The sequence below is a fragment of the Globicephala melas genome, chromosome 15, assembly GCF_963455315.2.
Source record: "Globicephala melas chromosome 15, mGloMel1.2, whole genome shotgun sequence".
NCBI lineage: Eukaryota > Metazoa > Chordata > Mammalia > Artiodactyla > Delphinidae > Globicephala > Globicephala melas.
The window spans coordinates 71069473-71084645 of NC_083328.1; the positions used below are offsets into that span (position 1 = coordinate 71069473).

Consider the following 15173-nt stretch of genomic DNA (forward strand, 5'->3'; position numbering starts at 1 on the left):
GTAAAACCCTGTGCGAAGTGGACTCTCTGTCTTCCTTCCAGTCCCCACTCCCACCCTGACTCCCCCAGCACCCCAATTATTGTGGCTCCAGACACACTGGCTTCTCTGCTTAAAGGACCCGCACTTGCTGCCTGGACGCTTCCGCCCCAGTCCGTCCCCAGGGAGGCTTTCTCCCCTCAACCTTAGCTGGCGATCCCCCCCACCCCCGCAAGAAAAGAAGGTTTCCTTCTTTCTCACACTTTTCTTAAATTATCTCTTTGTGTGTTTGCTTTTTAGCCAACCCTCCATCCTAGGATATCAGGTCTATTTACACCAGGAATCTTGTTTGCACCAGTAGGTGCTTTGGTAAATATTTGTTGGATGACTGACCAAACGGAGAAATGAATGACTTGCCCAAGGTTACAGGACGAGATAGTGGTGGAGACAGGGCTCCTGCAGACCTGGGCTTTGGGCGCTTTGCTCCCACTGTCGCTATCTGCAGACACCTTAGCCCCGGGGCCCCACCGGGTAAACAAAGGCAGGTGTGCGGGAGGCGGCAGGGAAGGGGCAGCTGCAGGAGCCCTCTCGGCCCTCCTCGCCCCGCCCCGCCGAGGCCCCGCCCCTGGGTACCGCACCCCAGCCGCAAGCAGCCCTAGCTCCTGCAGCGTGGGGCGCGGGCCGGCCGTCGGGGCGAATGGACGGGGCGGCGGCGGGCAGGGTGCCGGGCCGGCGAGCGGGGCCCAGGGCTCAGCGATGAGGAAGCAGAGCGTGCGCACCGCCGCGCTTATCCTGTGCATCCTGTCCTACCTGCTGGTGGGCGCCGCCGTCTTCGACGCGCTCGAGTCCGAGGCGGAGAGCGGCCGCAAGCGGCTGCTGGCCCAGAAGCGGAGCGAGTTGAGGAGGAAGTACGGCTTCTCGACCGAGGATTACCGCGAGCTGGAGCGCCTGGCGCGGCAAGCCGAGCCGCACCGCGCCGGCCGCCAGTGGAAGTTCGCCGGCTCCTTCTACTTCGCCATCACCGTCATCACCACCATCGGTGAGCGGCCCCGGCGCCTCCCCTCAGCGCTCGCTCCATCCCCAGCTGCCCGCGGCGTCCCTGGGTTTGAATCCCACTTCTGCCCCTGTCCAGCTGGGTGACTTTGGACCAGTCATTTCAGCTCGCCGAGCCTCACTCGCCTCCCTCTGTCGAATGGGCTGTCTGTCGTTCCACGCAGGCAAGGCTGGGAGGAGCCAGTAGGTCCCGTTTGCCAAGAGGCTTGGCCCGCAGGAGTGTCAGAAAACGCCCCAGGGACTGGCAGACGGATGGAATGGGGCCGGAAGCCCAAATGGCTGGAGTTGCTTCCTTGCCTGGCTGCATCACGCTGGCTGTGTGACCTCATACCACTTGCTTAACCTCTCTGAGCCTCAGTTTTCTCCTCTATAAAATAGGGGTGCTAATAGGCCCTATCTCAAGGCTGTAGTGAGACAGTTATCATTAAGGAGATACTATATGCAGAAAGTTTTAGCACAGGACCTGACACATAGAAAGCACTAAAAAAAAATTGCTTTTTGTATTATGACACAAAAGAGAATGGGCATCTACTCTGTCTTAGTCCCTGCAGTATGGCCAGTGCCTAGCCGGTAGTAGACACTCAATAAATATTTGTTGAAGGAATGACTGATTACCACCAGCTTTGGACCTCACCCTCGGGGATCCAGAGCACTTTCTCTGCAGTATCTGGACAGCCAGCCGTTGCCATGGCTACTGTCTGGCTGGTACCTGCTGAGCCTAAGCCTGGGGAAGCAGAAAAGGAGAGCAGCAGGTTCTGCAGGGCTCCACGCTGGGTGCCAGCCGCTCCCCAGGCCCCAGCTATGGATGTCCAGGTGTCCCTTTGGGCTTAGACCACCACCCTGCAGTGCCGTGGAGAAAGTCCCTCCATAATGCTCTTGCAGGCCAATGTGAGTTTGTGGGTTTAGCAGTGGAGTTAGAAGCCTGAGTTCTGCAATTACATCGACCAGAGTTCTGTTCTCATCTCTGTTGCCTCCTGCCTTCTCTGACAATTGATTGTACCTTTCTGAGCCCTGGTTTCCTCAACTACAAAGTGCAATTGTTGCTACCTCACTGAGTGATTACCAGGTTTAAGTGAGATCAAGTGTGTAAAATGCATAGCACAGGCCTGAGGCTAGATAGCGACTATTAATCAGCAATAATAACAATTCATTATTTGCCAACTGTGGGCCCAGCTCCCGTTCAAAGTGGGCACCCCTGCTTGCCTATCTTGGCCTAGCCTAAGACCCTCCCTGTTACTCTGCCCAGTGGTGTGGGACCCTATCCACCTCCTCTGCCTTCCCCCACATTTTCTGGAGTCCTCCCAGCTGGATATGGCCTCTTCTTCTGACTGCTCCCCTCTGACCTGCATCTGGGAGGGTGGGGGGAAGGGACTGTGAAAACAGCAGTTTTGCCTCTTTTGGCCACCTGGGGGCACCAGCACTGGCTGTGTGGTCCAGGTTGCATAAGCCAGCCTTGCAGAGAGAGCCAGGCGCCAGAATCTAGGAGCTGAACTCTGTAAGGACAGAAGAGAGGCACCGAGAAGCTATGGAGGATAGTGGTTAATAGCTCAGCCCTGTGACCTTTGGGCAGCTTCCTCCTTCTGAGCCTAGTTTCCTTATCTGTAAAATGGGGATAATATCATCTCATACAGTCACTGGACAATTAAATAAAATAATCCATGTAGAGTACCTAGCATGTTTAGTTACTACCATTATTCATTTTTCTTTCTGTCAAAACCTGACATACCCCCAAACAGCTCGAAACAGTACCGTCCGGCCTCTTATTCCTAAAGCGGCTCCTCTGTCTCACACTTAGCACCTCCTTCAATCTGGTCTGACTATTATTATTATCATTGATTATTTCTTTCATTTCTTTTTTAAAATAATTTTATTCATTTTTGTTTGCATTGGGTCTTCGTTGCTGCGGGCGGGCTTTCTCTAGTTGCGGCGAGCGGGGGCTACTCTTTGTTGCGGTGAGTGGGCTTCTCATTGCAGTGGCTTCTCTTGTTGCAGAGCACGGGCTCTAGGCGCGTGGGCTTCAGTAGTTGCCGCACGCAGGCTCTGTTGTTGCGGCATGCGGGCCCCAGAGTGCGTGGGCTTCAGTAGTTGTGGTGTGCAGGCTCAGTAGTTGTGGCTCGCGGGCTCTAGAGCTCAGGCTCAGTAGTTGTGGCGCACGGGCTTAGTTGCTCTGCGCCATGTGGGATCTTCCCGGACCAGGGCTCGAACTCGTGTCCCCTGCATTGGCAGGCAGATTCTTAACCATTGCACCACCAGGGAAGTCCCTATCATTGATGATTAAACTTTCATTGAGCCCTTAGTCTGTGTCAGGCTCTGTGCAGGGCATTCACTGGTGACCAGGGACACAGAGAAATGACCAGCATGGTCTCTCGCCTCACGGACGTCACGGTTGTCTAGTGGCAGCAGAGTCCCCCACCCCCACCCCGCCGCCAAATAGATAGAGGCAGACTGATAGGGCCATAAAGTAAAAACATGGCAGTGGAGCCATAGATCTTTAAATATATATATATATATATATATACACACACACACACATATATATATGGTTGACATTTCCAATGTTATATATGCACACAGGGTACAAAAGGTATAGGATGAAAAGGAAGTCTCCCTCTCTCCCTGTCCCTCAACCCTTGGATCCCTTCCCTGGATCAAATGCAGTTATCAGTTTTTTGAGGATCCTTCCTAATATCTTCTCCATATATTCCTTTGACACACACACAAACATGTTATATTATATTATACATGCGGTTTTGCCTCTTGCTTTTCTCACTTCATATATTTTGGTGATGTTTTTATATCAGTCCCTGAAGAATTGTGTCCTCTTTTCCATGGCGGACTAGCAGGGCCCCCCAGCCTCAGCACCGGCGACATTTTGGGCTGGCTATTCTTGTTGTGGGGACTGTCCTGTGCACCAAAGGATGCTAAGCGGGACCCTGGCCTGTACCCACTAGATGCCGGTAGCACACAGCCACCACCTCCCAGCTGTGACAACCAAAAATGTCTCCAGACATTGCCAGTTGTGCCCTCGGGGGGCAAAATTGCCCCCCGTGGGAACCACAGCCATCGTCTGAATGGCGCTGTGGCTTATTTAACCAGGCTGCTTTTGATGGGACACTTAGGCTGTTTCTCAGTTTTCACTATGACCAACAGTGCTGCAACGACAACTCACATGCATACGTCACTTTGCACGTGCATGTATTTTGGAGGACTACCTTCCTCAGTGTGGAACTGCACAGGCCAGAGGTGTATTTACATTTTGGCAGATGGAGCTAATTTGCTACAGGAGGCATATTCTGTTGGGGAAGGGCCACCTGACTTTTCCTGGGTTATGGGACCCTTTGAAAATACCATGAAAGCTTTCGCTTCTCAATCCTGGAAGACACACATATCCACTATTTCCATGGTGATAGCACGGTGTGCCAAGACTCAGGGAAGCCCACTCATGTTTACGTCCCCTACAACGGCTGAGGGGACTCAATGAGGAGCTCCACCCGACTGAAGAGGTGTTTTGTGAGAGCTGGCTTGGAGCAGGATCTGGGAGGGGAAACGTGGACTGGGACAGGGGGAGAAGATCGTGGTGGGGAGGGGACCCATAAGAAAAGGACATACTGGTTGGGGAAACAAAATGGGGCGAGGCTGGAGAGGTGAGGGGGGTCCTGATCATGAAGGAGCTTGGACATCACCTGAGAACTGGGACTTTACCCTGTGGGGACTGGGGAGACACAAAAGATTTTGCTTTTTTTTCTTTCAAGGCACAACTTACAGACATTAAAATTCACTATTTTTCAGCGTACACTTCTGCGGATTTTGCCAAATGAAAACCTGTCTTGTAACTGCAGCCACGATTAAGACATAGAACATTTCCATCATTCCCCAAAATTCTGTCATGCCTTTTTTTTTTTTTTTTTGTCTGCACAGCATGTGGATCTTAGTTCCCTGACCAGGGATCAAACTTGCGCTGCCTGCATTGGAAGGGCAGAGTGTTAACCACTGGACCGCCAGGGAAGTCCCCTGTCATGCCCTTTTTTAGTTAGTTAACCCCACCTCCAACTCTGAGGACTGGCAACCACAGATCTGTTCTCTGTCCCTATAGTTTTACCACAATGTTTCCAGAATGTCATTTAAATGGAACCATGCAATAGGTAGCCTTCTGAGCTTGGCTCCTTTGATTCAGCAGAATACATTTGAAACCCATCCTTTGCTGCTGAGGAAACAGTAGTTCATTCCTTCGTATTGCTGAAAAGAATTCCACTGTATGGATGTACCACAGTTGTTTATGCATTCCCCAGCTGAGGGACGTTTGGATTGTTTACAATTTGGGTCGCTTATGAGTAACCATGCAAGGTTTTAAAGCCGGGGAACGACCTAGTTCGAACTAGCATTTCAAGATGCTCTGCCGGCTATGGGGGATGGGGAGAGAGACCCGGCAGCGGGCGAGAGTGTGAGATGGAGCTGGACCCTCATCAACCCTCCCCTCCTCTCTACCTTCAGGGTACGGTCACGCCGCGCCGGGCACGGACTCGGGCAAGGTCTTCTGCATGTTCTATGCGCTCCTGGGCATCCCCCTGACGCTGGTCACCTTCCAGAGCCTGGGTGAGCGGCTGAACGCGCTGATGCGGCGCCTCCTGCTGGCGGCCAAGCGCTGCCTGGGCCTGCGGCGGCCGCACGTGTCCACCGAGAATATGGTGGTGGCCGGGCTGCTGGTGTGCGCGGCCACCCTGGCCCTCGGGGCCGCCGCCTTCGCGCATTTCGAGGGCTGGACCTTCTTCCACGCCTACTACTACTGCTTCATCACCCTCACCACCATCGGCTTTGGCGACTTCGTCGCGCTGCAGAACGACGAGGCGCTACAGAGGAAGCCGCCCTACGTGGTCTTCAGCTTCCTCTACATCCTCCTGGGGCTCACGGTCATCGGCGCTTTCCTCAACCTGGTGGTCCTGCGCTTCCTGGCGGCCAGCGCGGACGCGCCCGAGCGTGCTGCCCGCCCGCTCCGCCGGGGGGCGCCCGAGAGCCGAGGCCCCGCCCTGCTCCGCCGCCCCGCCCACCCCGCCGGCTCCACCTCCATCTCCTACCGCATCCACCAGCTGGAGTTGCGCGCCCGCGACAATCTGGGCTTCTCGCCCCCCGCGAGCCCTGGGGCTGGAGGCGGCGGCGGCGGCGGCGGCTGCAGGGCAGGCAGGCCCCTGGCCCGGCGTAAGTCCATCTGACAGCCCTATCCTGGCTGGGGGTCGATCCTAGAGCCGGAGGGTCTGGATTCACCTGTCAGTAGACCCTCCCCAGACCTCGGAGAGGGGTGAGGGGCCGTAGCCTCAATGCCGTCCTCTGCCACGAGTAGCTTCTCATTTCCTTCTGTGGCAAGCCCCTCCCTCCTCTCCAAAAATGTATTAAAGTCGCATCATAAGCACAAGCATGACTCTAAACTCGCCCTGTAGGTGCAAACCACTTGTGATCCAAATTGTTTTAGAAGGCGTGGCCACACCCGCCACTGAGGAGAGGCTCGCCACAGGCCCATGTCCCTAGCTGGCCCTGCGGAACGGAAGCAGGTGCCCATTTTTCTGTTGTGTGCAGAGGTGGGCTTTCCGTGTTGTGGGGAAATGCATGACTTCCAACACTGGAATCCTACCAGTGAGGCCAGCTGCTCCCACTACGAGAAGCACAGGGATCGGACGGACTGAAGGGCAACATTTACGGTCCAGTGTGCACCAGTGGGCAAATCTCTGCACTATTTAAATGATTACCCATTCTCTTACTCGGCGCGCAGAGTGGAATTGGCCCCACCCCCAAATCTGATGCTCTTTGTCCTTGGCCAGCCCCACTTTGGGATAAGGGGGGGGCCTTGCTGACACCCGTGTCACGGGGACACCTGGACCACAGCCTCTTCTGGGAACTGTGAGACCTGGGTACTGCCAATCACCCACAGTGTGACCTCGGGGAGTCTCATCCCCTCCCTGGGCCTCAGTTTCCACATCTGTAAAATGACTGGGTTCACCCAGTACCCTGTTTCCTCCTATGCATCTCTGGGAGGGTTCCTGGGCCAGGCCCCAGCCCCATAAGGAGACGTTAACAAAGCTGACATTCCGGAGCACTCAGATCCTTAAAACTAAGGGCCTTTAGTGTCCCAGAGAGAAGGGCGTCGACACACAGCAGAGCAAGCCACGTTAGAAAAGCCAAAAACTTTAATTTTCAACATGAGCTACATGGTCATGAACACAATGCAACGTGACCCGCTCCAACCCAGGGGCCCAGGAAACCCTCCCTCCCCAAAAGCCTGAGGGGCTCCTGCTGCCAAAGAGGGAAGGGGGGAAAGGTGAGTGAGTGGAGAGTGGGCCTGAGGACCAGGGGTCCTGCTTTCCTGCCACCCCTCAGGAGGCAGTGGTAGAGTGAAAGGGCTCCAGAGGTGATGCCTGAGGCCCCGTGTTCAAGTCTCCACTTTGCCCTCACAGAAGCTATGCGTCAAACGGGCACAGTCAGTGCCTCCCTGTCAGGGTTTGTGAGTCAGATGAGCTCATGGACATGAACGTTTCCCGTCCACTCAAGAGATGCTGCTATGCAGACAGAGCCTCCCCGAGCCCACAGGAGTCATTACAGGGCAACGGGGGATGGAGGTGGGGCACGCCAGTCCCCTGGGCCTGGCACAGGGCTGCTGCTCAATAAATAAATGCAGGTGGCCTTGCCTGACGCAACAGCCGTGCTCCAAGGGCAGCGGGGCTCAGAAGTGCCTCTGAACGCTGAGCTGTGCCCGTGAGCTCCTGATATAAGGAGCCGGATGGCGGATCAGCTTGTAAAGTGCATGACCTCAACTCTGCTTCACCCCACGTTGAAGAAAGAGCTCTGAACTGTTGGAGAACTGAGTTCTCATCCAGGCTCAGCCACCAGCTCACAGTGGGACCTTAGCAGGTGCCTCCCCCTCCCAGGGCCTCAGCTTCCTCGTCTGTAAAATGGGGCTGATAACACAGGTGCCCACCGACTGCCCAGGGGCTCTTGTGAGGTTACACGCAAGGTAAAAGCACTTTGAAAACAAAAAAAGTTTGAAAAGCACTACAGGAAGATCAGCTGTTATTATATCTGAAGGTCTGGTGAGGATTTCCCTAAGATGAGGTGTACCACAGCCAGCTCACTCCCGCACAGCCCCAGGGAGGAACCAGTGTCTTGCCTCCCTCAGGTTGGTCTCGGAGGGGTTGTGGCCCCTTGGCGGGAGTCCCCACTTAGACATCAAGGCCTGGACCAAATCCTGCACAGCCTCAGTTAGTCAGGCCAGAACCCCAGGAGAGCGAGGTCTCTATGGCAACCCTTTCCTCCAAACCCGGGGCCAGAAAAGTTATTGGCCCATCAAGATGGAACCAAGCAGGGCTGGGTGGCCCAGGGCTTCAAGGTCAAATATTTATCATGGCAGATGTGCCCTGGAGCGACGGTCTTCTGTCCCACAAAGGAGGGACAGTAGAGCCCTGGTTTTGGCTCACTTGCTGAGGGGTCTCATCTTGGGCAAGTCACTTACTGATTCTGAGCCTCAGTTTCCTCCCCTCTCAGATGGGCTACAGTTGGCCCTGCCCATCTCTCCAAGGCCCCTGGGAGAAGGACACAGAGAGAGCGGAGGAAATATTGTGGGAAATGGTGGCTCCAGCTCAGCCTCTGGTGGGAAGAGGAGGCCCCGGCTGGGGGTGTCATAAACTCACGGGTGACCCCAGAGGCCTGGGATCTCTTTGTAAAATGGAAATGATTTCACCAATGGTCCCAAAGCCCCTTTCGCTTTAGTGCGACAGGCAGATTCTGGAGAAGGAAAGTGGAGATGACTCCTTCCCACCATACCCCTGCATGTGACCTTTGGCCCAAGGATTGAAAAAAGAATTGTCCCCTGGAGACCCCAGCCCCCCGACTCCTAATCCCCCCAACTCCACCCTCTCTGCTCTTCTCCAAATGGGGGAGTTTGAGCTGGCAAAGGATCAGACAGGAGCAGGCTTGAAGGTTCCCCAAAGCTAATGATGAGAATAGTCACCCCTCCCCAAACCCCCATCCCCTGGTGAGGACAGACGGTGGTTCCCACGCCAAATGGTCGGGGCCCCTTGGAAGGTGGCCATGTGCTCACAACGATGATACAAAGAAAGAGGGCTCCAGCCCTCACCCCAGCCCACCCCTCCAGGAGGTGAGCTGAGAATTCACAGAACAAACAAGAAAGTCATTGAGGGGGGCCCTCGGTGACCACCCTCTGGATGTTATTGCTTTGGAGCACGCTCTCTCTCTTTATAAAGGCTGTGCAGACACCCGAGGGCAGGATCACGCTGGGGCGCACAGACCACACCCCCTCCCCTCTGGTTGAAACAGCCAGGCTCCGCCCCGTCTTTGAAAAGCTACCCCTGAACTACCAGAGCAGTGACAGCTGGAGAGAGAAGGCGCTCTCCTGGCTCAAAATATTACGAATGGTGAGTAATAAACGAACGGCAGAAAAATCACACTGGTTTAAAAAAAACACACGGGGGAGGCGCTGATTCTGGGCCTCCAGAGCCGGCTGCCTCCTGCCCCAGCCTTGGGATTCCAGCCACCACAATCCCAGGAAGGTCTGAAGGCCTCCTGGATCAAAGGGGACCTCCATCTCCCCTTCCCAGAGCATGGGGGCGCTATACCTCCTCCAGAATTTTAAAGGGTGCCCAGGGCTCAAACAGGCTGAGGGGAGGGGGGGCTCCAGGTGGAAGGAATCACCTGGTCAACAGCCTAGAGGGGGACTGGGAGGAAGGTGGGTCTCAACACAGCCGGGCAACCCCAGTGGGAAACGACCTCCTCTGATGGAGCCCAGGCCCCCTCTGCCAAGGCTCACAGCCTCAGGAGTGCTTCCTAAATAAAATCAGTACCAAGGGTAATAAATCAGAACGTCTGAGTATCATGGGCAGCTCTGGCTACAACCCTACATGGGGAGGGGGAGGAAGGAGGGGGAGAGGGGAGAGGGGAGGGGGAGAAGGGGGAGGCGGGAGAAGGGGGAGGGGAGGGGAGAAGGGGGAGGGGAAGGGAGGGGAGGGGAGGGGAGGGGGGAGAAGGGGGAGGGGAGGGGGAGAAGGGGGAGGGGAGGGGGAGAAGGGGGAGGGGAGGGGAGGGGAGGGGAGGGGAGGGGGAGAAGGGGGAGGGGAGGGGGAGAAGGGGGAGGGGAGGGGAGGGGGAGAAGGGGGAGGGGAGAGAGGGGGAGGGGAGGGGAGGGGGAGGGGAGGGGGAGGGGAGGGGAGGGGAGGTGAGGGGAGGGGGAAGGGGGGCAGCGGGGGCTGGGGGGCAGCCTCCCGTGTGAACCAGGCTCCAGATCGAGGCCCAGGCCAGGCCATCGAGGAGGGAAAGGCCGTCTCCTGGAATGCACTCCATCTCCTCTCGCCCCGTCTGGGGACTCTGTAAGGACTCTATGTGAGCTAAGAGCAGGCACAGGGCCTGGCACACTAACCCTACCCGGCTAACCAGGACTATGCCCTACACAGCAGGACTGGGTAATGAGGGGGGTATGGGGAGTGGGCGGCTGGGCAAAGGTGGCAGAAATGTGCTTCTAGAGAGGGGGGCCAGCCTGCGTCCTCCCCAGCATGCAAAAGGGCTTGTGAGGCCCCGGGGAGGGCCCCAGGCCTGCTCGAGAAGGAACCTCCCAATTCTCACACTCATGCCTCTCCTCACTCTCTTTCTCTCCTTGAGCCAAGGTCACTGAGGCCGGGGCAGTGGGTTCTGCCCTTAGTACAGGATGGTTTGTTTAAAAAGACTAAAATTGGGGAGCTCTGTTGCCTCCCCAGACCCTTAGCCTGGAGGCAGAGGGCCAGACAAGATAACCTTTGACCTCATCCAGCAAGGAGGGATTCTCCTACTTGGGAAACCCTCGCCTGGGCACCACCAGTCCCAAGCCCAGCTTTCCTCAGACTCCCTCTCCAATCCCACATCCCCAAAATTCAGAGACGGTGAGCTCTCTGGAGCTGGGGTTCTCAAAAATCGGGGTCCCACAGCTCCTCTGCTAAAACACAGGCGACAAGAGTTCTGTCCAGTCCACTAACGGTTTGCAAACTAGGTTGTTGCAATCCCACAGAGGCAGGTACCCTGGGGGTCTGTGCCAGGCCCAGGGCACCCCTCCTATCCTCTGGTCCCTGAAGGACCCCAAGTCCTAGAGCCACCATAAGAGGGGCAGGCAGGGGACAGACAGATAGACTCGAACAGGCTGCGGCAAAGCTCCTTCCACGGGCAGGTGGAGGGAGGCCTGAGCTCCTCTTCAAGTCAGGGGCTTGGGGCCCCCCGGAGCTGGCTCCGGATCCTTGCAAAGCTGCCCCATAGGCTCTGGGGCAGGAGTAGCTGCCTGAACCCGGTGCCGCAGGAAAGACACTTGCTGGTAATTGGCACCATGGAGATGGCCGCTGGGTTCTGGACTTGGCTCCGGGCAGCGAGCTTCCAAGGAGGCAAAAAGAGGGAGCGGTCGGACAGTGTCTGGGGCAGGAGGATGGTTTGCTCTGCCACCTCGGTCTTTCCTTTCTCCGGATTGCAGCCACATCCACCAGGTCAAGAACCAGCCAAGTCAAAAGTGCAGCCAATCCCATCGGGAGAGGGAAGGTCTCAGGGGATAGGAGGAAAAGAAGGGGTGAGGAGGGGCCCTGAGGGGGCAGGTCTCCCCGTTCTGCTTCCCCGCTGTGGGGGGAGAACCCCATCCTCCTCTGTTCAATGTGCCCCTGGGCCTGGGGTCCCAGGTCGGGGCTGGGCGGTCTCCAGACCATCTTGGGGAGCCCCTCCCCCTCCCTGGCACTAAGATCGCTCGCCGCAGGGCCCCACGGTGCTCTCAAGGGACAGCTGGGATGCCTGCCGGAGCAGGGGGCCCGTAGCTGGGTCCACCATGGAGGAGGTGGGGAAGAGCTTGTACCAGCCCACGGCCAGGGTGGTCAAGTCCAGCTCCTCCAGCAGTACGCGGGCCACACCCATGAACTGCTTCCGCTCCATCCGCCCGTAGTTCCCCCACACGATCACCTGCGGGGCAAGAGACACAGTGGTTCAAATCCTGTCAGTGCTACTCACGGGCCCAGAAGCAGAACCTGGGGTCACCCCACGCCCCATTCGTCTCTGAGTCCAGGGAATTCTACTGCCTAAAATGGCTCGAGTCCCACCATATTCTCCTGGCTCCAGTGCCACCATTATTGGTCCCTGGATGACTGGCGTCCGGCCTCTGGTCTTGCCATTTCTTTCCGTCCTCCACCCGCCCCGTCTCTGAGCCCAAGCCTTGAGGGCTGACCCTACATTATGAGTGTCCTACCTGCCACCCCACCCCCCAAAAGGCCCTCTGCTTCCAGATCCTCGGAAACAAAGTTTTAAAAAGTGGCTAGTAGGACAGCTGCATGTAAATCAATGAAATTAGAACGCTCTCTCACACCACAAACAAAAATAAACTCAAAATGGTTTAAAGACCTAAGTGTAAGACATGACACCACAAAACCCCTAGAAAAGAACTTAGGTAAAACGTTCTCTGACATAAATCGTAGCGATATTTTCTTAGATCAGTCTCTCAAGGTAAGAGAAATAAAAGAAAAAATAAACAAATGGGACCTAATCAAACTTAAAAGCTTTTGTACAGCAAAGGAAACCATCAAAAAAACAAAAAGGCAATCTACAGAAATCTAGAAAATACTTGCAAATGACATGACCGACAAGGAGTTAATATCCAAAATACATAAACAGCTCATACAACTCAATATTGAAAAAAACAACCCAATCAAAAAATGGGCAGAAGACCCAAATACACTATTTTTTTTCTAAAGAAGACATACAGATGGCCAATAGGCACATGAAAAGATGCTCATCCCTAATTATTAGAAAAATTCAAAATTACAATTACCTACACTGGTCAGAGCTATTACCTTACACTGGTCAGAATGGCTATCATCAAAAAGTCTACAAATAATAAATGCGGGCTTCCCTGGTGGCACAATGGTTAAGAATCCGCCTGCCAATGCCGGGGACACGGGTTCGAGCCCTGGTCCGGGAAGATCCCACATGCCGCGGAGCAACTAAGCCTGTGCGCCACAACTACTGAGCCTGCGCTCTAGAACCTGTGAGCCACAACTACTGAAGCCCGCGCGCCTAGAGCCCGTGCTCTGCAACAAGAGAAGCCACCGCAATGAGGAGCCCATGCACCGCAACGAAGAGCAGCCTCCACTCGCCGCAACCAGAGAGAAGCCCACGTGCAGCAACGAAGACCCAATGCAGCCAAAAATAAATAAAATAAATTATATATATATAAAATAATAATAATAATAAATGCTGGAGAGGGTGTGGAGAAAAGGGAACCCTTCTACACTGTTGGTGGGAATGTAAATTGTTGCAGCCACTATGGAGAACAGTACCGAGGTTCCTTAAAAAACTAAAAATAGAGCTACCATATGATCTAGCAATCCCACTCTTGGGTGTATATATCCAGAAAAGATGAAAACTCTAATTTGAAAAGACACATGCACCCCCAATGTTCATAGAAGCTTTATTTACGATGGTCAAGACGTGGAAACAACCCAAGTGCCCATCAACAGACAATTGGCTTAAGAAGATGTGGTGCGCACACACACACACACACACACACACACGCACAATGGAATGTTACTCAGCCATAAAAAAGAATGAAATATTGCCATTTGCAGCAACATGGATGAACCTAGAGAATATTATACTTAGTGAAGTGAATCAAAGACAAATACTATATGATATCACTTACATGGGGAATCTAAAATATGACACAAATGAACTTATCTACAAAACAGAAATAGACTCACAGACATAGAAAACAAATTTATGGTTACCAAAGGGGAGAGGGAGGGAGGGAGGGAGGGATAAATTAGGAGTATGGGATTAACAGATACAAACTACTATATATAAAATAGATAAGCAACAAGAATACTCAATATCATATAATAACGTATAGTAGAATATAATCTGAAAAAAATAACTGAATCACTTTGCTATACACTTGAAATTGAGACAATATTGTAAGTCAACTCTACTTCAATTTTAAAAAAAGTGGCTGCTACGTGTATAGTGTACATGGTAGCCTCCTTCCTTTTTTCCAACAGCCTCTTTTCTGCACCGCCTTCCTCATTTCTTGGTCAACCTCCTCTCTTAGAGTGGCCAGGTGGATGGTCTGTGGCTACAGGACCCTCATTTGCTCTCCGGCACCTCAGGTTCTAACTCTGCCCCGCTCCAAAGGTGGGCTGGCTTATCACACATAGAGCCTGTTGTCTTAATGCACATGCTTTAGGGTCAGACACGCGCAGGTTCTAATCCCAGTGCTGGCTGGGTGGTTTGGGGCAAAGTCGTTTGTTTAACCTCACAGAGTCTCAGAGTTCTTGTTTGTAAATGGAATCACCCGCACTCAGCTCACCTGGCAAGCGAGGATCACAGGAGATAATGGATGTGAAAGCTCGCTGTAAGCTGTAAGACGTTCTTCAAGCATGCAGGGTAATATGCAAACAACATGGGCCACTGCTATTGGTTACCGCATGTCAGGAACCGTTCTAAGGCTAAACCAGCCTTAGAGTCAACCTTCCCAACAACCCTACAAAAAAGGATTCCGATTTCACAGCTGTTTAAACTGGGGCTCAGGGAGGTTGAATCATTTGTCCGAGGTCACTCAACTAAGTCTTCAACACCCCTTAGGCAGCTGATCAGAAGCTCATGTCTGGTGTGTGGATGGGTCTGTTTCCACTGGTGTTATGGGCTGAACTGTGTTCGCTCAAATTCATGTTGAAGCCCTAACCCCATAATGTGACTGTATTTGGAGACTGGTCCTTTAAGAAGGTGATTACATTAAAATGAGGCCGTTAGGGTGGTTGTGGTTTTAACTGGTGTTGTTATAAGAACAGGAGATTAGGACACACAGCTAGACACCAGGAATGTCCGCATGTAGAAAAAAGACCATGTGAGCACACAGCAAGAAGGTGGCCGTCTGCAGCCCAAGGAGGCCTCAGGAAACATAACCTGTGACACCTTGACCTTGGACTTCTGGCCTCCAGAGCTGTAAGAAATACATTTCTGTTGCTTAAGCCCCCCAGTCTATGGTACTTTGTTATGGCAGCCTTAGCAGACTAATACAACTGGCATTCCTCAATTGCAGTGGGCCTGTCCTGCTCTGACATTAGTCAGAAGGCTCAGTAGCAAGGACCCCATGTCAG

The 15173-nt window shown here is 54.0% G+C and overlaps 2 protein-coding genes across 3 annotated transcripts in view; one reads left to right on the forward strand and one right to left on the reverse strand.

Moving 5' to 3' along the window:
- The first annotated feature begins 640 nt into the window (after window positions 1–640).
- On the forward strand, window positions 641–6764 carry KCNK15 (potassium two pore domain channel subfamily K member 15). Its single transcript, XM_030843588.2, has 2 exons — window positions 641–1015; window positions 5521–6764. The coding sequence occupies exons 1-2, from the start codon at window positions 733–735 to the stop codon at window positions 6234–6236; spliced, it is 999 nt and encodes a 332-aa protein (XP_030699448.1). The 5' UTR covers window positions 641–732; the 3' UTR covers window positions 6237–6764.
- Window positions 6765–10241: 3477 nt separating this feature from the next.
- RIMS4 (regulating synaptic membrane exocytosis 4) overlaps window positions 10242–15173 on the reverse strand; it is a 63247-nt gene continuing 58315 nt past the window's right edge. For both annotated transcript variants that reach the window (XM_030843579.2, XM_060285132.1), the window contains exon 6: window positions 10242–11988. In XM_030843579.2, coding sequence (XP_030699439.2) covers window positions 11770–11988 — 219 coding nt within the window. In that variant the 3' untranslated portion in view covers window positions 10242–11769. The remainder of the gene's footprint in view (window positions 11989–15173) is intronic.

Bases quoted from the DNA above. Each gene is read 5' to 3' on its own strand.
- KCNK15 (XM_030843588.2), top strand. From the start codon at position 733: ATGAGGAAGCAGAGCGTGCGCACCGCCGCGCTTATCCTGTGCATCCTG. The intron at 1,016-5,520 runs GTGAGCGGCCCC...CTCTACCTTCAG, and splicing joins CACCGTCATCACCACCATCG to GGTACGGTCACGCCGCGCCG.